The sequence below is a fragment of the Oncorhynchus kisutch genome, linkage group LG5 (assembly GCF_002021735.2).
Source record: "Oncorhynchus kisutch isolate 150728-3 linkage group LG5, Okis_V2, whole genome shotgun sequence".
NCBI lineage: Eukaryota > Metazoa > Chordata > Actinopteri > Salmoniformes > Salmonidae > Oncorhynchus > Oncorhynchus kisutch.
Window position 1 is genome coordinate 59,061,025 of NC_034178.2, and position 23,324 is coordinate 59,084,348.

Consider the following 23,324-nt stretch of genomic DNA (forward strand, 5'->3'; position numbering starts at 1 on the left):
CAAGTTCTCCCACTTAAAAAGATGAGAGAGGCCTGTCATTTTCATCATAGGTACACTTCAACTATGACAGACAAAATTAGATTTTTTTCTCTCCAGAAAATCACATTGTAGGATTTTGAATGAATATATTTGCAAATTATGGTGGAAAATAAGTATTTGGTCACCTACAAACAAGCAAGATTTCTGGCTCTCACAGACCTGTAACTTCTTCTTTAAGAGGCTCCTCTGTCCTCCACTTGATATCTGTATTAATGGCACCTGTTTGAACTTGTTATCAGTATAAAAGACACCTGTCCACAACCTCAAACAGTCACACTCCAAACTCCACTATGTCCAAGACCAAAGAGCTGTCAAAGGACACCAGAAACACAATTATTGACCTGCACCAGGCTGGGAAGACTGAATCTGCAATAGGTAAGCAGCTTGGTTTGAAGAAATCAACTGTGGGAGCAATTATTAAGAAATGGAAGACATACAAGACATACGTGCTTCTACACCTGCATTGCTTGCTGTTTGGGGTTTTAGGCTGGGTTTCTGTACAGCACTTTGAGATATCAGCTGATGTACGAAGGGCTATATAAATACATTTGATTTGATTTTGATTTGATACAAGACCACTGATAATCTCCCTCGATCTGGGGCTGCACGCAAGATCTCACCCCGTGGGGTCAAAATGATCACAAGAACGGTGAGCAAAAATCCCAGAACCACATGGGGGACCTAATGAATGACCTGCAGAGAGCTGGGACCAAAGTAACAAAGCCTACCATCAGTAACACACTACGCCGCCAGGGACTCAAATCCTGCAGTGCCAGACGTGTCCCCCTGCTTAAGCCAGTACATGTCCAGGCCCATCTGAAGTTTGCTAGAGAGCATTTGGATGATCCAGAAGAAGATTGGGAGAATGTCATATGGTCAGATCAAACCAAAATATAACTTTTTGGTGAAAACTCAACACGTCGTGTTTGGAGGACAAAGAATGCATACAAAGGTCACCATACCTACTGTGAAGCATGGGGGTGGAAACATCATGCTTTGGGGCTGTTTTTCTGCAAAGGGACCAGGACGACTGATCCGTGTAAAGGAAAGAATGAATGGGGCCATGTATCGTGAGATTTTGAGTGAAAACCTCCTTCCATCAGCAAGGGCATTGAAGATGAAACGTGGCTGGGTCTTTCAGCATGACAATGATCCCAAACACACCGCCCGGGCAACGAAGGAGTGGCTTCGTAAGAAGCATTTCAAGGTCCTGGAGTGGCCTAGGCAGTCTCCAGATCTCAACCCCATAGAACATCTTTGGAGGGAGTTGAAAGTCTGTGTTGCCCAGCAACAGCCCAAAACATCCCTGCTCTAGAGGAGATCTGCATGGAGGAATGGGCCAAAATACCAGCAACAGTGTGTGAAAACCTTGTGAAGACTTACAGAAAACATTTGACCTCTGTCATTGCCAACAAAGGGTATATAACAAAGTATTGAGATAAACTTTTGTTATTGACCAAATACTTATTTTCCACCATCATTTGCAAACAAATAAATTACAAATCCTACAATGTGATTTTCTGGATTTTTTTCCCTCATTTTGTCTGTCAATAGTTTTAGTGTACCTATGATGAAAATTACAGGCCTCTCTCATCTTTTTAAGTGTGAGAACTTGCACAATTGGTGGCTGACTAAATATTTTTTGCCCCACTGTACATGAATTCCCATTAACATTCTATAGGGATAAATAGGCCCAGTGTTTCCTTCTAGACAAGACAGGCATGCATTGTCTATCAATGCCCTGCTTTACCACCCACACATAAACACACACACGCATGTGCACGCACATTAGGGATAACGAGAAGGGGGTGTCGTAGCGTGAGCCACAAATGAGCAGTTAGTTAAGTGACTAAACACACACTTCTGCCATCATCTCCACTGGAGTCCAGAGACACTGCTGCCACGCCAGCTACAGTTACAGCCACAGCCAACCTCCACTGTCACAGACACATGGACAAACACACATACACACATACACACACAACCTCGGTCACATACTCCTCTGACACGACACACGCCATGTGAAAACCAAAATACCACAAGAGGCTAAGAGACAGTAAACAGTACATGCAACCAACAGAATGCCCATTTAAACAACAAGGCAAAGCTGTGGGATCACAGGATGTGTTTCTGTTCTAGCAGTCTGCCTGATCGATGTTACTGTACTGGACCATCTGTGCTGTGGTCCCCCTAATCTGTACTTCACCCATGGTCATTTCAGTCTCCATTGGATCATCTAGTACGGGCTGTTCAATTCCGGTCCTGAAAGGCTGAAACACTTCTGGTTTTTGATTCTACCTGGTAGTTTGTTGCACTCACCTGGTGTCCCAGGTCTGAATCAGTCCCTTATTAGAAGGAGAGGATGAAATCAGAAGTGTTTGGGCCCTCCAGGACCGACATTGAACAGCCCTGATCTAGTATATCTGCGGTCATTTCAGACTATTGGTATATCTGCGGTCATTTCAGACTATTGGTTTATCTGCGGTCATTTCAGACTATTGTTATATCTGCGGTCATTTCAGGCTATTGGTATATCTGCGGTCATTTCAGACTATTGGTATATCTGCGGTCATTTCAGACTATTGATTTATCTGCGGTCATTTCAGACTATTGATATATCTGCGGTCATTTCAGACTATTGGTTTATCTGCGGTCATTTCAGACTATTGTTATTTCTGCGGTCATTTCAGACTATTGTTATATCTGCTGTCATTTCAGACTATTGGTATATCTGCGGTCATTTCAGACTTATTGGTATATCTGCGGTCATTTCAGACTATTGGTATATCTGCGGTCATTTCAGACTATTGGTATATCTGCGGTCATTTCAGACTATTGGTATATCTGCAGTCATTTCAGACTATTGGTATATCTGCGGTCATTTCAGACTATTGGTATATCTGCTGTCGTTTCAGACTATTGGTATATCTGCGGTCATTTCAGACTATTGGTATATCTGCGGTCATTTCATACTATTGGTATATCTGCGGTCATTTCAGACTATTGGTATATCTGCGGTCATTTCAGACTATTGGTATATCTGCGGTCGTTTCAGACTATTGGTATATCTGCGGTCATTTCAGACTATTGGTATATCTGCGGTCATTTCAGACTATTGGTATATCTGCGGTCATTTCAGACTATTGGTATATCTGCGGTCATTTCAGACTATTGGTATATCTGCAGTCATTTGAGACTATATTCGTTCACCTAATGTACCGTCATTTCATTCTCTGCTAGTTTCTTTGCGGTCAATTTAGTCTCCACAAGTCAGTGTCATTTTGTCCCCATTGGGTGAGGTGAATTAAAGTGAATAGTATTGTCCAACAATAGTGATACAGACACACACACTAACAAGATAGCAGCCAGAATGCTCCATGTGCATGTTGCCCTATGAAGGTTAAAACGTATGAATCATATACACAGTGAAAAGGTCATTGTTCCAGGGTGCTTTCTGCTCAGCTATCTTCAGCAGGAGGAGCTGCCTCCCGGGAGCACTGAGTCTTACAGAGAGCAGTCACAGATGACCTTAAAACAGGAAGGATGGGGCAGACAGGCCCCATGTCACCCTGGCTGTTTCCCAGACAGGTAACACTCTCTCAGACAGGTGTGTGACTGTTCTTCAATAAGGTGTCTGTTAGAGCATTTCAGGGTGATCATTTCAGAGCACTCATTCCAAACTTTTTGACAAGGAAGTTATCAGGAACAAGCAATGTTTTCCACATATATAATTGATACACATTGACATACATTTTGCATGTATATTTGTACAGTAATGATTACTGAAACATTTTCTAATCTGGGACTTGAACTCACAACCTCTTGGCTCATGGCATTCTGGCCTTCCTGCTACACCACCTTGTCTGTGTCAATTATCAGTTCATCTGACTATTCTCACATCATTGATTTGATTTACTTATTTAAGCAATTGTCGTTTTTTTTGTATAGTTGTCTAATGTTGGTGGGTCATATTACTCTGTTTTAATGGTACTCCTGAATCACTATGATCAATAAAATAGTTTTTCTTGAGTGTACTTTTAACAGAGCTGAGATTTACATTGAAGCGAAAAGTGTAGCAATACAGGTGAACTCTGGACTGCGGTCAACCAAGAGGTTGTGAGTTCAAATCCCAAGTGAGGAGATGTTGAATAATAACTGCTGTATAAATGAACATTCACAATGTAATCATGTACATTGAAAACATTCTATGTTAAAAGTAACGAATTCCACATATTTTTTTTAGGTAAGATGCCCAAAATATAGAGTTGAACGAACATATGACACAATTTGCGAAAACACATTAAGTTAACACTTTAAGTTACAGTTTTTTACAATAACTTTGGAACTAATTTCGGAACCTTGATGTCCTTTTTCAAAACTCTAGACACAAAACTCACAACCAATGATCAAAATGCAAATTTCTCAAAACTCTTAACACTTTTTCCAATTGCTTGGATACAATACACATAAAGCTAAGATCATTTGTTCATTGAACTAAAATCACCTGTTCAGAATGAGACATCTTAAAACATCAAAGTATTACCATTTTAAAATTAAATTCACACATTACATCTGAAATGACTGTCTATTAATTTCATTATAATGATCTAACTATCAATTGATACAACTGCTCAAAATGATAAGTAACTGTTGCGTTACTCTTAATGCATAGTTTTACGGAAACTGACAAACAATATTCCATGTTTAGATCATGAACATTTCCGGATAACGAGATACATTGACACCAATTACTGTGGAACATGAACCATTGAACCACATGAACCATTGGACTTCATTATCTATGGATGTAATGTTTCATCGTCATTCTTTATCAGACACTGTTCTAATATCCATTTAACACTTTTCCAGACCATGTTTTCAGGTTTGATATTACTGTACACTCACCGGCCACTTTATTAGGTACACCTATCTAGTACTGGGTAGGACCCCCTTTTAACTCCACAACAGCCTGAATTATTCACGGTGTTGTACGTTAAGAGATGCCCTTCTGCACACCACTGTTTTAAACAGCTGTTATTTGACCATTTGTGGCCTTTCTGTTAGCTTGAATGAGTCTGGACATTCTCCTCTGACCTCTCTCATTAACAAGGTGTTTTTGCCCACAGAACTGCCGCTCACTGAATGTGTTTTGTTTAACTCACCATTCTCTGTAAACTCTAGAGACAGTAGTGCGTAAAAATCCCAGGAAGGCAGCTGTTTCTGAGATTCTGGAATCACCATGTGTGGCATCAACAATCATACCACGGTCAAAGTTGCTTAGATTACTCATCTTGCCCATTCTAATGTTTTGTCAAACAACATCTAAAGCTCCCTACTCTATATACTCTATATATTGAGGTGCAGGCAGCCACATGATTCGCTGTTTGAATGTAACCTTCCTTGATGAGCTAAATCAGGTCTGTAGAGCTGATGGCATGACCTATGTCATTGTGTGGGATAATGTCAGGTTCTACCATGCTCAAATAGTGCAAGTATGGTTTCAAGCCAGGTGAGGAACACTGCAGTTGACCTTTTGACCTGCAGTTGACCTGCAGTTGACAGTTTTTTCTTTTTTTGTTGCTCATTATTTTTGCTTTAATTCAAAGAAAACAATGTTGTGATTTTATTGTATTTCATCAATAAATGTCATATTTTGTTCAAGGATTAAACTGTGTCTGTAGTATTCTCTCTACTAGTTATTTTACAGTGATGTATTTACGTGTAGTAGCATAATGAAACATGTATCACATATTTTGTACTACAATATTTAATGATTGTATGAACAACTACACAGCGAAACTATTGGTATCTTGTGTGTGGGTGATCTAAATGAATGTTCCTATGGTATTTCATGATAAATAAGTTACTTGAATCAATGATTCTGCAAGTGCAAGGTTTCTTTAAAGATATGAATGCACAATGCAATGTTTTGAACATTGGGCAGCCTGTGTTACAAGTGATGACCGTTTTGAGTTTTGTGTCTAGAGTTTTGAAAAATGACCACAAGGTTCTCAAATTAGTGCCAAAGTGATTGTTAAAAACTGTAAAGTTAAAGAATGTTTGCTTATGTTTTCTCATGTTGGAGCTAACTAAAAAGGGCAAATTCAGGTAACACTGACCGAGTATTTTTTTTTTGAAAGGCTGTAGAACCAGTTACTTAATAATATGAAATTGAAACAACTAGATTTTTTTACAGTGTATTAGAGCAGGAAGTCAAGTTGGTCAACCATGGCGGACCATGACGAATCGTGCTTTTGGAAATGCCCTGAATGTGTGTGTGTGTGTGTGTGTACATTTAGCCCTATTATTATGGACTCCCTTCTGCCTCCTGGTGGTTGTGGAACTCCAGTCCTCCAGCCTTGTCTTACTGCCTGAGGAGGAAATTGATTTATATTTATAATGAGCTGCTTGCTGCTGCAGTAAACCAAGCTTTACTAACGATGCTGGCAAGCTGTAAGGCCCACTCTCCAAACCAGGGCAACATGATTCTGCAGCACACTGCAATGGGTCGTGTTCATTACTGGGTCGTGTTCATTACTACACACAAAACATTTTGCAACGGAAAATGAAAACAAGTGTTTCTTATTGGGCAAATTCAGGTAGGTCCCTCCACATTTCCTTCCATTTGGTTCCTAGTGAATATGACTCTGTTCTAAACACACATCTCATCCATCCACAGAAGCTAGTCTATGGCCGAGTCTGAAATGGCACCCTATTCCCTGTATAGCAGTGCACTAATTTCAGCCAGAGCCACAGTGGCCATAGGGCACTGCCCAAAAGTAGTGCACTATATAGGGAATAGTATGCCATTTATGTGTGATTAGATAGTGATAGTTTCGGGCAGAACGCTTTTCCTCACAGCTGCACCTCTCTGAGTAGTTGTTTCAAAACATATCAGTAAGGAGCTCACCGTTGGTTTCTCCCACAGTGCTTTAGTCTATGTTCCTCCTCTCTCCGTTCTTTAAAAGATGTCAGCTCGCTGAGCTCAAAGTAAGCTACTGAGTTTAACGGTACGGTGAGACCTCTCCCCCAACCCCTCTCCCTGTGTTAGGGAGACATCCGTAGAACTCACCTCACAGTTTGTCTGCTTTGATGCTATTTGCAGCGTGTCTCTCTGTCTGTCTGTCTCTCTGTGCTACTGTATATGTTGCGACTGGAGCTGTAACCCAGTTACACTGAGTCTGTCTCTGAATCTAATCTGCATGGCATTAGAGCCTCGTGATAGGAAGATAGGATCCAGGGGACTCGCCTGGTTGGCCCTCTCTGACAGCTAGGCCATCCACCCTGACCCTGTGCCATCCCCTTGCCATCATGGCTCTCCCAACATCAGCAGGCCAGCCCACATATGGGCCTGCATTGGGAGCTGCAGTGTGTGTGTGTGTGTGTGTGTGTGTGTGTGTGTGTGTGTGTGTGTGTGTGTGTGTGTGTGTGTGTGTGTGTGTGTGTGTGTGTGTGTGTGTGTAGAGTCGTGTGAGTGTGCATAGAGTCAGTGTAGAAATGGAATAGAAGAGTTAATAGGGGCTCCTGAGTGGCACAGCGGTCTAAGACACTACATCTCAGTGCTAGAGGCATCACTCAGATACCCTGGTTTGAATCCTGCTGTATCACAACCGGCCGTGATTGGGAGTCCCATAGGGCGGCACACAATATGCTCAGAGTCGTCCAGGTTTGGCCGGTGTAGGCAGTCATTGTAAATAAGAATTTGTTCTTAACTGACTTGCCTAGTTAAATAAAGGTTACACGTAGGAGGATAGGATATTGGCCATTTGGTTTACAACCTCGCATGGAGGGATTTTCCCAACCCGCATGGATCATTTCGTTCTTAATAAGCTTAAACTTGTCATTAGATTTTGATATTGTTGGTTCTCTCTCATTATTAGTCCCCTGCTACCTTAAGTTTTTAGGCTTTGATCACTCTTTTGTTGATAAGAATTTTCCTGTAATGCAGAATATTTCAAACTTGTAGTGTATTAAAGGTTTAAAAAGGCTTCTAAAGTTTGTAATTTCCACTTAAAAAAGCACTGCTTTGGTAGAATTATCCACTCTGTCTGGCCTACATTTCTCTATTGCGTTCTGTATATGAGATATTTATTCAAATAGAATTTAGCAAATAGGAATAGGCAAATTACTTGGAAGGTCAATTGTGTGCTGCCCTGCTGTACGCTGTGAGACTCGTTATTTACTGTGAGCCGCAAGTCAAATTCAAATAGACTAAACCATCGTCTGTCACATCCCGATATGGTCACCATCGACGATGGCTCAGATTTAGATTCAGATTCAGATCAACTTTATTTTCCCAGAAGGGGGAAATTCATTTGGCTGTCAATCATCATAGACAGACGACGCTATCGTAATATAGCCCAACCCTATTATTCACTACCCAAAGTACACACCAGTGACAAATATCAACAAACAAAAAACGGGAGAATTAATGTAAAAAAGGCCAGTGCAGTAGATGGATAAAGACAATGCCGGGGCTCTGGACAATTTTAACTAGAGCTCTGGTAAAAAGTAGTGCATATGCAGGGAACTGGGTGCCTTTTAAGATGCAGACAGTCTGGAGTTTCTGGTAGCGGCTGAGCTGAGGCGGTGGTGGGAGATTCCCTGGTACTCTGAGTCCAATATGTGATATATATAATGACATGTCTAATCCTCAGCATGGCCTCTCATGCGTGGCTAAGTAGCAGTCAGAGGCCAGGCGGGCGGGAAAGCATGAGGATGTAGTGGAGGGTGTGTGTGTTTCCGTATATGTGTGCGTGCGTGTGGATCTTTCAGTCAACACAGCAATTGCTCATTAGCTGCCATTTAGAAAACATCCCCACCCACCCAATCCTTCCTTCACATAACAATACGACCATCCCACAGTTGCTGGGCACAGTGAAAGCTATACGTCTTTAGAGTGACTTCATAGCCACTCTACAGAATATAGACATAACATAAGGTGTACTGAAGCCTACATTTATATTTAGAGTCGACTTTTAGTATGACACTATAGTTTGTTCCCCTATGAGGTTGAATCAAGAAGGCTGACGTTTTACATATTCCTAACCAATTGTGTTTTTTTGTTCATTTCTTTGCGTTGTTTGTAACTTATTTTTTTACTTATTTGGTACATAATGTTGCTACGACCGTCTCTTATGACCGAAACTAACTTCTAGACATCAGGAATGAGATTACTCACCATGGACTGGCAGAATCCTTTTTTCCTTTAACGAGTGACGAGCCCAATGCGGAAAATATACTGCTTTTCGGGAACAGGCCAAGATACCCGTGATTTGCGTGGAGAGAAGGTGGAGAAAATGGGGTCAGAGGGTGGGCTGCCTTCTGAGAATTTGTAGTTGATCGAACAAACCCCCACTTCCTTCCATTCTTCTAGCCAACGTGCAATCTTGAGAAAATAAAATCGATGACCTACGAGGAAGATTGAACTACCAACGGGAAATTCAAAACTGTAATATCTTATGCTTCACGGAGTCGTGGCTGAATGACAACATTATCAACATACAGCTGGCTGGATATACGCTGTATTGGCAGGATAGAACAGCGGCGTCTGGTAAGACAAGGGGCAGTGGACTATGTATTTTTGTAAATAACAGCTGGTGCACGATATCTAGGGAAGTCTCGAGATTTTGCTTGAGTATTTCATGATAAGCTGTAGACCACACATGATAAACTGAAGACCACACTATCTACATAGAGAGCTTTCATCTGTATTTTTTGTACCTGTCTAAATACCACCACAGACTGATGCTGCCACTAAGGCCACAATGAATGAGCTGTATTCTGCCATGAGCAAACAGGAAAACACTCACCCAGATGCGGCGCTCCAAGTAGCTGGGGACGCATACAAAGCTCTTCCTTGCCCTCCATATGGCAAATCTGACCATAATTATATCCTCGCGATTACTGCATACAAGCAAAAACTAAAGCAGGAAGCACCAGTGACTCGGTCAATAAGAAAGTGGTCAGATGAAGCAGATGCCAAGCTACAGGACTGTTTTGCTGGCACAGACGGGAATACTGTATGTTCCGGTATTCCTCTGATGGCATTGAGGAGTACACCACATCAGTCACTGGCGTCCCCACAATGACCGTACCTACACACCCCAACCAAAAGCAATGGATTAGAGGCACAGCCGAGAGCTGCCCAGTGACACGAGCCAACCAAATGAGCTAAACTACTTCCATGCTCGCTTCGAGGAAAATAACACTGAAACATGCATGAGAGCACCTTCTGTTCCGGAAGACTATGTGATCACGCTCTCCACAGCCGATGTGAGTAAGACCTTTAAACAGGTCAACATTCACAAGGCCGCAGGGCCAGATGGATTACCAGGATGTGTACCGAAAGCATGCGCTGATCAACTGGCAAGTGTCTACACTGACATTTTCAACATCTCCCTGTCTGATTCTGTAATACCAATATGTTAGAAGCAGACCACCATAGTCCCTGTGCCCAAGAACACTAAGGTAATATACCTAAATGACTACTGACCCGTAGCACTCACGCCTGTAGCAATGAAATGTTTTGAAAGGCTGGTCATGGCTCACATCAACACCATTATCCCAGAAACCCTAGACACAATCCAGTTTGCATACTACCCTAACAGATCCACAGATAACACAATCTCTATTGCACTCCACACTGCCCTTTCCCACCTGGACAAAAGGAACCCCTATGTGAGAATGCTATTCATTGACTACAGCTCAGCGTTCAACACAATAGTGCCCTCAAAGCAAATCAATAAGCTAAGGACCCTGGGACTAAACACCTCCCTCTACAACTGGATCCTTGACTTCATGACGGCCCGCCACCAGGTGGTAAAGGGTAGGTAACAACACATCCTCAACACAGGGGCCCCTCACACACCCTCAACACAGGGGCCCCTCAGGGGTGTGTGCTCAGTCCTCTCCTGCACTCATGACTACTGTTCACTCATGACTTCACGGCCAGGCACAACTCCAACACCATCATTAAGTTTGCCGATGATACAACAGTGGTAGGCCTGATCACTGACAACGACGAGACAGCCTATAGGGAGGAGGTCAGAGTCCTGGCCGTGTGTTGCCAGAACAACAACCTCTCCATCAAGGCGATCAAGACAAAGGAGATGATTGTGGACTACAGGAAAAGGAGGACCGAGCACGCCCCCATTCTCATCGACGGGGCTGCAGTGGGGCAGGTTGAGAGCTTCAAGTTCCTTGGTGTCCACATCATCAACAAACTAACATGGTCCAAGCACACCAAGACAGTCGTGAAGAGGGCACGACAAAACCTATACCCCCTCAGGAGACTGGAAAGATTTGGCATGGGTCCTCAGATCCTCAAAAGGTTCTACAGCTGCACCATCGAGAGCATCCTGACTGGTTGCATCACTGCCTGGTATGGAAACTTCTCGGCCTCCGACCGCAAGGCGCTACAGAGGGTAGTGCGTATGGCCCAGTACCTCACTGGGGCCAAGCTTCCTGCCATCCAGGACCTCTACACCAGAGGACGGCGCTAAAAATTGTCAATGACTCCAGCCACCCTAGTCATAGACTGTTCTCGGCAGGGCGGCAGGGTAGCCTAGTGGTTAGAGCATTGGACTAGTAAACGGAAGGTTGCAAGTTCAAATCCCTGAGCTGACAAGGTACAAATCTGTCGTTCTGCCACTGAACAGGCAGTTAACCCACTGTTCCTAGGCTGTAATTGAAAATAAGAATTTGCTCTTAACTTACTTGCCTAGTTAAATTAAGGGTAAAAAAAATTGACTGTTCTCTTTGCTACCGCATGGCAAGTGGTACTAGGTCCAAGAGGCTTCTAAACAGCCATAAGACTCCTGAACATCTGATCAAATGGCTACCCAGACTATTTGCATTGCCCTGCCCCTTTTGTTATCATCTATGCATAGTCACTTTAATAACTATACCTACATGTACATATTTCTTCAACTAACCGGTTGAATCTTGCTCATTTTATTTTTATACTGCATTGTTGGTTAGGGGTTCGTAAGTATTTGTTGTATTTGGCGCATGTGACTAATAACATTTGATTTGATTTAATGATCATTCTACCATATGAACATAAGATAAGGTATAATGTAGCCTACATACCTACACCGAGTGTACAAAACATTAAGAAGACCTTCCTAATATTTAGTTGCAGTTGACACAAACCGGTGTACCTGGCACCTACTACCATACCCCATTCAAAGGTACTTTGATCTTTTGTCTTGCCCATTCATCCTCTGAATGTCACACATACATTGTGTATGTGTCTCCATGTCTCAATTGTCTCAAGGCTTAAAAATCCTTCTTTAACCTGTCTCCTCCCCTTCATTTACACTGATTAAAGTCAATTTAACAGGTGACATCAATAAGGGATCATAGCTTTCACCTGGATTCTTCATGGGAATAGCAGTGTTCCTAATGTTTTGTACACACAGTGTATATGCTACATACATTCCATAGAGTCAACTTGAACCATAGTTAACTCTAGGGCCATACATACTTTATATATGGCCCTGGTTTACTCCCCAGAACTATCAGATCAGATCCCCTGTTACATTTCATCTGTCTTTTAATTCATTTTTGTATGGGTGGCCCCTGCGGGAAATAAACTAACAACCCCGGCGTTGCAAGCGCCATGCTTTACCAGACATACAAGACAACATTTTTGCCTTATACTCATACTGATATGAGCATCGCATTCCCCTCACTAAGAAGATGCACTTTCGTCCTCCTAACAACATGTAGTTTAACACCAACCAAGATTACACAATAATGTAGCACAGACTGTATTGTCCCTGATGACCTACTTTCCTCCGCCTATGCACCACTGTGCAAACAAATACCCTGGGGTCACCCTCCTGGAGGTCACATTGGCAAGCATTACACCACACTTCTCCTCTCAAGTAGTACATCTTGGTATCTTACAGTATAACGTCGTCGTACAATCACAGCATAACTGCAGTATAAACCCCACACATCTTTTAAAGCAGTAGTTGTGTTGAGTTTTACAAAACTGGACAGCTTCAACTAGCCTTCTATCACTCTCACACCATCCTACTTTCTCTCTCTTTTTGTCTGTCTGTCTGTCTGTCTGTCTGTCTGTCTGTCTGTCTGTCTGTCTGTCTGTCTGTCTGTCTGTCTGTCTGTCTGTCTGTCTGTCTGTCTGTCTGTCTGTCTGTCTGTCTGTCTGTCTGTCTGTCTGTCTGTCTGTCTGTCTGTCTGTCTGTCTGTCTGTCTGTCTGTCTGTCTGTCTGTCTGTCTGTCTGTCTGTCTGCCTGCCTGCCTGCCTGTCTGTCTGTCTGTCTGTCTCTCTCCCCCTCTCTCTCTCTCTCTCTCTCAGACATAACATTACGTGAACATCCAGCAGTCTGCTCTCTCTGCAGTCAGACATACGATCTCTTCATGAATCATTAAACACTCCAGCTAAATTCTGCTCATGTACAAATCCAAATGTCTGTTGTCTCGCCAGTGGACTTTGCACACACTCTCATACTTTCTCTCAGCTGTAGAAGCACTGCTTTGAACACTACATCACCCATAATTCATCAGCCTACACAGACACACTGTCAGACTAACATGCACAGGGAGCATAGAGAGCGGTGGTGCAGAGATGGGGATTTCTAAAAATAAAAAGCTGAATGAAATTCCAGTGCACTGCAAGCATGGAGATGATTCTCTCTGTAGCCAAAGCTTGGACTCATAGTCTCTGTGGTTACACAATAACAATCTTCAAAGAGGATATACACACACATTGACACATCCAAAGAAAGATATTACATGTATTATACATAAATAAAGTATACAAAAACGCCCATATATTCCTTTTAAACATGTCCTGACAACCGCTAGTCCTACAACCAGACACAGCCATTACATCTGAGCAGGGTACAGCATAACAACCTGAAAACAAACTGAGGGTATCTTATATCCTACAGCACCTCCATAGAGACTTCAATGACACCATAAGTCATCTGCACCATGAATGATGTTACTGTCAGAGTACACAGCAGCAACCCAAGCAGTGATTCACAGTAGCAGCTGAAAACAGATCTAGGATCAGCTTCCCCTCCCCCAATCCTAACCTTAACCATTAGTGGTCAGCATCTAGGGGCAACTTCCCCCTACAGAGCACAATAGAAGTTAAAGGTATTACAATGGGATTCGAAGGTCATGGGGTTAATTAGGGGAGTCAGGAGTAATGTTGACATATGAATGTACTCACCAGGTCATGGTTGGTGGAGTTGGAGTCATCCTGAGGGAAGGGGATATACACAGCTAAGGCCATACAGTTGGCAAATATAGCAATTAATATAAAGATATCAAATGGCCTGGAAGAGAAGGTTAAGGGAAAAACATCAAAGCAGATATAATAATAACAAAATAACAAAAATATAGTGCATCACATAAATATATTCACAGTGCCAACATGTGACTATTTCCTGTTCAAATTATAGTCAACAAACACAGATAGTTCTAGTCAAAGATATGGAAATTACAGGAGTAAAAAAAGTCAGAACAACATTCAAAATGCAACTTTGCAATTCAGCACTAAATAACATGAGATAATGTGCCTTGTTATCACAGTGTTCTGATGACTGTGTCTTCTGGAGCAGCAGAGTCCCAGCAGAGGCTGACACACACACAGCTGTGTCTTGTCACTGAGTCACCCTCTGTTATTACAAGCCCCACCAGTATTTTCGGATTTAGGACGTGGTGACTTTCACTGTGCCTTGGGAGGCAGCAAAAAATGACTTTGTTTAAAAAAAAAAAAATCACCTCCAGTTGACTATTCTCTTGCATGAACCGCTGAAAAAACACAAAGTGTAGAATGATTCACACCTCAGTGGCTATAGCAGTCAAATAATGTGTTTTTGCATTCCCTGCTGCAGTATGCTACCTACGCTCGAACAAACTGATTCAAAGTAAACGTTGACTTGCTGTTTCACTTTCATATTCTGTGTTGGGTAGTGAGTCACAGGCTGCAGTGAGATTAACATGAAGTAGTGTCTCTCGTCTAGTTGTATTGGAGTCTGAGGGGTAATGGAGACGGGATACAGTCTCTCCACATGGCTAAGTTAAAGCTAGGCAGCTACAGTTAGGCATGAGCTAGGTGCAACTCAGAGTTAGCCAACTGTACTGTTCAGAAGTAAATCAGGAATTGGTGGATGGGTGGAAGTTCTCGTGACGGCCCTGAATCGACCCTAACTGAGCTCATGATGGTTCTTCTCATGTACTCACATACACATCACACACAACGCAACACACTCTAAAAAACACGGCATAGATTACTGACATCCAGACATACCCCCCCCCCACACACACACCCACACACACACTGTGGTCCGTTGTAAAGGATACTTCCACTCCACCAGGCTGATGCAGGCTCTTCGTATGGGGTTGTTAAGTTTGAGGCAGAACAGGGCCCTGGCAGGCCTGGTGTTGGCGTTGCTGCCCTGTTTCTTGCTTTTGGCGTACTGCGCCCGCTTCTTTTGTGCCAGCGCGCCCACCGGGACGGTCGGCACCGGGACCGGGGCAGCCGTGGGGGCAGCTACCGGAGCGACCGGTGGGGAGACTGGGGTTGTAGCCGGGGCTGTAGCCAGGGCCACAGGGGTGGGCCCGTTGGCGCTCATAGTGTGGGCGTGGCTCTGTGGGGCGTGTCCAGCAGCATGGATCTGCCAGGGGATTGGGCGGGGCTAGAGGTGGTGCACAGAGCTGTCTGACCAATGGGCTGGCAAGTCACCAGGGGGAGGGACTCTGGTGCTGCTGGCATAATTTGCCTCTGAGAAAGATAGAAAGGGACAAAGAGTGGTTACCAATCCATACTTTTACATAAAATTGATGATCATGATCATCACTAGCTAACATCATTAGTAGCAGGTTACTGTGGTGACTTTGTGAATAATGTTAAAAGGTAAACAACATGCACTAACAGTGGAGTTTCTGATTCAGCATCACAGACAGAAATGATTGAATCCCCACAATCTGACATTCGGTACCACAAGACAGTGGACAGCAGCCATCTCAGGTTAAGCTGCAGCAATGTTGATGGCCACTGGGAGAATCACTTGAAGATAAATAGGCTACAGGAAGGCCTCCACAGGAATCAGTCTACCTAACAAGGAGCATGAATGGTAAACTATGATGATTGATAGACTGTTTCAACCATAATTGATTTCAAACGTTTAACTTCACTATTGTTAATAATAGGTCATAAATTGGCAAAAGATGAAAATAGCCTTCTCCAGTGATCCCTTGCCATTCAACAGCTACCCCATCCAGAACCACTCCTTCATAACAACCAACAAGCCTCATGCCACTGATCTCAGGGAAGCCATTGACAAACTCAAAACCTAACTCTTATTGAAATTATTGCTACTGTGTTAGATGCGAAATAGGTTAGGCACTAATGATGTATTACATAGCCGTAGGATTTTGTAAGTCTTCCTCATATAATTTATCTTCATCCAATCGCTTGGCAGCTTTAGTCAGTGTCCTCTGTTGGAGGACATGCATGTGTCAATGTCAGTTATGAAATGTTGTCACCTTCACCACCATGCAGGGGGTAATGAGATGAGCTCACTCCTTCAGCCCAGCTACACAGTCGCACAGAGCTATCTTAAGAGGTTGTGAGTGTAATAACACTGTAAAAATACATTAATAGTATTATTAACACTGTAATAACACAGTAATGACTAAATAATTCTGTCTGACAAGACCAATAATCAAATCTACCTTATTAAAGGGTAGCAAGCATGAGTAGTTTTTACTCACCAAAGTAACAACACAGTGGTCAAAGACTTAGTAACTTAGTTGTAGTCACGACCTGGTTACCTATAACTACAAACAATTATTACATATTTATAAACACATTTCCGGATATCTTCTAAACTACCCACAATGCACTATTTCTCCATGTAATATGGAAAATATACTCTGTGCTACCGAGTTCATATGCTAGTTCGAGCTGGCTAACGTTAGCATCCTCATGCTCGTCATGGACTTTGTGGCTGTGTTATCTAGTTGGAACCCATTAGCACGGCAGGCTAATGGTGCCTTCTTGATGTGGAATTAAAACTAAAGAGAAAATCATACCTGCTTTCTCTAATTGTGTAGTACCTCGTCTGTTCTTCTTTTTGTTTTGCAAATTTTTTATTATGTTCTCTATGAAGTAGGCTACATGAGTTTTGCAACTTTTGCCACCTTGGTTTAATGCTAGCGCACTAGCTGACTGACATCTGGAATCTATCTATTTTGGATTTTTATCACTATATTGGATTTCCCTCACCGCATCCCCTTCACTTTGGTAGCTAACTCAGCCTGCACCCTTTTCAAAGTTTTACCATCGGCTGGGCCCCAGCCATCAATCTGTAAGTCACTGCTCTCTCTGCTTTTGATCTGCGGTTATATTTTAGTTGTGTTGTGTTAGTTGTGTTCTAGCTGGTCTCCAGTTGTTGGGCTCTGGCTTGCCGACCATAACCGTGGTGGTTGGCTAGGATGACTAGGCTAATACTTAGTTGGCTAAACAGCTAACATTAGCTAACATTAACATGGCTGGCTGGCTGGCTGGCTGGCTAGCTTGCTGACTAAGATAACGGCATATGGCTAAGATTCTTTAAAACGTTATTTAATAGATGGTTGATGTTATTTGGCGTTGATAGCAACTGGCTGACTCATAACATAACATTAGCAGGCTGGTAGGGATAACGTTAGCAGGCTAGTTGGCAAGAAACCTTGCAAGTTCATTTGTAACAATAAATTCATTAAGTATTTGCTTGTAAGTTGGCTGAAAATGTAACTGAAACCAGTAGTCATGAGTGCAAACGATTTGGTTGAATTTGAAGTTATACATTTGAAGTTATTTCTGTTGGAACTTACATTATAGGGAAGAGGCTGGCTTGCCGGGTCCTCCATATTACGTCACACCCCGTTAAAACATTTTCCGACATGACTTCAGCGTTTTATGTAATAACTCGAAAAATAGAAAAGGCGTGGTGTAACTTTGCATTGGGACTTTCGATGTGTATACTAATGCAAATCCATATGTTACATGTGGCTACATTTATTCTACCTACCCTTTAATAATCTTATTACACATGGTAAGAGTTGTTAATCATTCAATTCACAGTGTCAGCAAAATTACAGGGCATAGCTAATGCTGGATATCTGTTGAGTCTCATGATTGGAAAATAAGAAGAGAACCATCTCCCTCTCAAAATAGGTAAAGTGCATCAATTACATTTTTGGACAATAAAGAGTTGAGTGAAAAAGAGTGGTCTAAAACCAAAACGCACAGGCAAAGCTAATACAACTATAATGCATCTATAAAAATTTACACAATGTTGCATTATGAGGATACAAAGTTAAAGCAGTCTATCAAAGAATGTAAGCAAGGCACAAGACTAGTATATGTGTCTGGATGATGGACTGGACCATGTCATCACAACAAAGAGGGGACACAGCCATATTTGTAAACAATCTCAAATTATTTTTCACTGAAAAATGCGGCCATACATATTAAAATATCACCACAGATGACATGCTGCCCGAGCCAAAAACACAGGGATAAGCTGCGTGAATTCAAAGCTGTCACTCTAATGCATCACTTGGTCAAATCAGTTGTGTAAGTCCTTGAACTGCGAGTGCTAGGCCCCGCAGAGAAAACAAGAAGAAGCTGAAAAAGGTCATATTGCCTGAATATTCCCGAGAGCTTATAAAATCTCTCATATTCCGTGGATAATAAGGATAGAGCGTTACAATCATCTTTGTCATTGAAAATAAACACATAGAAAGCACCAAACGTTAGATTACACTATTAGAATAAAGGGTTCCACAGGGGTTCTGTAGGTATCCCCATAGGATAACCCTTTTTGGTTCCAGGTAGAACTATTTTGGGTTCCATGTAGAACCCTCTGTGGAAATGGTTCTACATAGAACCCAAAAGGGTTCTACCTGAAACCAAAAGGGGTTATGCAAAGGTTTCTCCTCTGGGGACAGCTGATTAACCCTTTTTGGTTCTAAATAGCAAAAAAAATTCTAAGAGTGTAATGTTGTCATTCATCCTTACTGTTTTCATTTGCTATCCATATAGAACTGTATCCTATGCAGAAGAATAGGCTTCATCAATATTATTTTGATAAATGTCCAAGTAACATTGATATAAATCGATTCGTGACACTTGAACAATACCCTTCACCAAACGTGTCCGTATTTCTCCTTGAACACACTGAGGTAGGCGTAGGCCTATTTCGTAAAATCCCTAAATACAACGGTGTAAAATGACAGCCCGGCTCTAGGCGCTCAGTGTAGAAATGGAGCAGTGCATGGCCGTCAGATAGTCCTCGCGATGCTCAGAAGAAACAGCTGGCGTTATTGCTAAGTTACAATGGGTTAAAAAGCTCACTAACCGTCGCTCCGGTCTAGGGACACGGTCTGGGGTGTTTTGCCCGGCGTTTGATTCCGCGCAAAGAATTCTGTGAAAGGATACTAACGTAGTCACCGAACTTCGGTCCAAACGACAAGCATGTATCTTGTTCAGTAGGCTATTGATATTGTCATGATAAATGTGAAATAGTCTACGCAAAGCTATTCTGAGATATGCTCAACAAAATAGCAGGGAATATGAAGGGCAAACTTGGCAATACGTTTTTTTTAAATAACATGGACACTGTCAATTAGTTATATTGTTCTGGTATAGAAATAATGAAAACAAACGGCATTACAAAAACCCTTTAAAAACCGGTGTAGCTAAGCTAACATGCTAATTTCAGACCCTATTCCATGCCACAACAAAAAAACGTACCTTTTCTGAAGACGTATTATTCCGCAGATACCTCCGTGTTATCCACTCTGTACAAGGAAATTCCAGTGCTTTTGCGGCCGAAAAAACGCAAGTCCAGTCTCAAACGGCGAATTAAAATTCATTAGCTTCAGGGCAGGAGGGACACATGCATTAATTAAGCCCTTCCATGTTGACTGTGGAAAGCAGGAGACAGGAGAGTGTGCGCGCGAGAGAACAGAGCATCCTAGTCCGCTGCGCAGCGCTGCCTGCCAGTTTATCGTCACAGCGTCAGTGAACAGTGAAATGAGCACATCAGAATCAGAGCACTCTTCCTTCTGGCTCTGTGTCCCTCCTGTTCGTGCACAAGCTTATTTTCATTTACATGCCACGGAAAAAGTCATCATCAAAAGAGACATCATGAGTATATAGCCTAGGTCTAATTATGTCTAGTCTAGCATACTTTTAATAGATTTTCCTTTAGAACCAAAACTATAATCAATCATCTCAATTTGGGAGGCAAATATTAAGACACCCAAATATTGCCAAACCACTGGCACAGTGACACTAGGAGTCCTCTGATTTCATTTCCTTGATTACCTTAAACTGAAGGTCCATGTTGATCAATCTGTGTCTTATCAGTCAAACCGCTCAAATTCATTTTATGAATGAAAAATTATAAATTCCAGTTGACATGGTCCAAGTGGCATGACATATTGGAGAGAGGCTCAAGCAGCATAGTCCAGCCATACAGTGCATGGCCCGCAAATGTTATCCCCTATTCGCCTCAGACGGATAGCCTAGAATTTAAGTGACCTTTAGTGTATGCTATTCAAACTAAAACTGTCTCAGCAGCCAGTAGAGAAAGCGAAGTTGACAAGTGTTGGAAGTAAAAGTGGACTCAATGGGGATGCACACAGCAGTGGCGAAGCAACCCATGCCATAACCCCTTTTTGGTTTGGACTTGGAATTCACTCAACTCTCCTTGGAAATGTTGGGAAATGCCTATTGTCAGACACAGTAGACAGAACAATTGAGCTGTTGGAACGGAAGCCTATTCTACTAGGGAGGCGATACATGTGACACTAAAGACATTTACAGCCACCAAAATGTAAATCACTTACACAAGAATTTGAATGAATGCCCACAGGCATGTGTGTGGTAATAACAGCTCCATTGAGCATCGATTCTATGCAACCACAAGGCTCCTAATTTTTTATTACATTTATTTAACTAGGCAAGTCAGTTAAGAACAAACGAACAAACAACAGATTTTTACCTTGTCAGCTCAGGGATACTAGTCCAACGCTCTAACCACTAGGCTACCCTGCCGCCCTTATCATGTAACACAGGGTCAAGCAGCAGTAGCCTAGCCTGTATTCAGATATAAATCTATTATGCCACATTGTACATGTAAACATCAAGGAAACAGACCTGCTTTCTCTCCATGCATATAAAAATGACTAATTGGCCAGCTATCTCTATGCCTGCCCTACATCAGCATGACTGTTGAGGTGATAAAGTAGTTTATCTTTCCATACACACTAAATGGAGTTTCTTGGTAGCCTGTAAGGCATTACTGTAAGAGTTTACTTTAGTGCTATGCCTATAGCATAGCCTGCTGCCTACATGATATCAGTGTTGTTTCACGCCTTTACAGTATAAGGCTTATAACACCTTTATGAATACTATAAGTGTTACAGTGTTACACAAGCATCAAATTCAATAGCTGATTACAAGCAAATCAGATAATCATGCTGTAATGATTATGACAAATGGTCCCTAACTAGCAAGGTGTTATCTTAACATTGATTGCCATTGCCTCCTATGCCCCCTGAAGAAGGGCTTACACCCGAAACGTCCGTGCAGCAATAAAAATATCCTCATTTAAGTTTATTCCCAGGGGTCCTGTCCTATTTCTGTTCTTTGCATTATATACAAGGATACAGCACCCAATCTAAGTTTATGGAGGAGCATGTTATTTATCCTTTCCCTAGCTAGTAGGGTCAGGAGTGTTCCCTAGTCACGTGGTCAGGTAAAACTCAGCTCTATTTATTTACTAAATAATCATGATTCACACACTGTAACAACTCTTTCCAACCATCGTTTTCACATCCCCTTCCAAATTAGGCCATGGTCCAAATCCCCTCTATGGTTAATTGCATAGCGTTGCACTGTAGCCTACATGAACATATTCCTACTCCCACAGCTTGTGTATAATATCGTGACGAGGCAGTAAGGCAATACCGTCCTGCTTGATCTGCTTTCACACTCATGGCTTCTCTCCCATTACAGCTGTTCTGTTCTAGTCCTATCAGGATCAGCCACCTTCTGTTCTGGAATATTCCTCTGTAGCACTGGCCTCTTTCCACTTAATGCAGTTTCTAGAATATGCCCTTTTTAGTCAGAATTGACATTGGCTATGGAATACAGCTATACTGCCAATGCTACTGTAGGATGTTCCAACTATTGAACTGTTTCTGGAATATTCTGAAAATGCCTGTAGTGTAGGACAGTATAGCTGTAACATTTCTCTGAAGTGCAGAGTATTCCTTCATAATACACAATAATAAACAATATACTCTACCCTAATCTATGCACCACACTATTGATTAGGGAATTCTTGAGACACCCTTCTTGAGATTACCAGTGATGTTCACAATTTCACACATTTCCCCATACAGTGGTATTCCAATAAGAGGTAGAATTGCCAGCTGTGCCATCTGCTTTAGCCCAATGAGCAGGTGACATGCTTAAAAAGGGGAGTGTCTTACTCTCAGGCAGTATAATTCTAATTGTGAACATGCTAATGAGTCTAACTGAGAAGAACAGACACACATACATCCACACACACACACACACACACACACACACACACACACACACACACACACACACACACACACACACACACACACACACACACACACACACACACACACACACACACACACACACACACACACACACACACACACACACACACACACACACACACACACACAAACACACACACACCAGGATGCAGAAATAAGTCTATGTCTTGATGGATTTGAACAGTACTGTAATTCAGTGTAACAATTCCACTGTGTAAACTAACACATCACCTGTGTAGATCTCAGCAGATCTTTCACTTGGGTTAAACACTTGCTGAGTGATGCACATACACCTCAGGCAGGACCAAACCACTCCATGCCCGTTACACAGGTGGTGTATTCAGTGATGTGAAACGTTCTGAGCATTGCAGATAGAAATATAATGAATAAGGCTACACCACCCTGTTCTGGAATTTATACAAAAATAATGTTCTCTCTTTGTCAGACGAGACAGGAAAGAGCTGGCTCAAGCGTTCTAATATGTGTTGGGAAGGATATGGTCCAAAACGGTTTGAGCCTTTCTGACATCAGAGACGTATTCACTAGGAACCAAATGTAAGAAATCCGTAAGTTCAAATCAAATCAAATTGTATTTTTCACATGCGCCGAACACAACAGGTTCAACAATGCACTTTTAAGAAAAA

At 42.2% G+C, this 23,324-nt stretch overlaps 1 protein-coding gene across 8 annotated transcripts in view; it reads right to left on the bottom strand.

The window, feature by feature from the left end:
• The window catches only part of LOC109891346 (voltage-dependent L-type calcium channel subunit alpha-1D), a 123,030-nt gene extending 102,968 nt beyond the window's left edge, over positions 1–20,062 (bottom strand). For 7 of the 8 annotated variants that reach the window (XM_031825533.1, XM_031825531.1, XM_031825529.1 and 4 more), the window contains exons 1-3: positions 19,829–20,062; positions 15,388–15,808; positions 14,252–14,357 (exon numbers count right to left, since the gene is read on the bottom strand). In XM_031825533.1, coding sequence (XP_031681393.1) covers positions 14,252–14,357; positions 15,388–15,659 — 378 coding nt within the window. In that variant the 5' untranslated portion in view covers positions 15,660–15,808; positions 19,829–20,062. The remainder of the gene's footprint in view (positions 1–14,251; positions 14,358–15,387; positions 15,809–19,828) is intronic. The other variant, XM_031825535.1, reaches the window with a different exon arrangement.
• Positions 20,063–23,324: the final 3,262 nt, after the last annotated feature.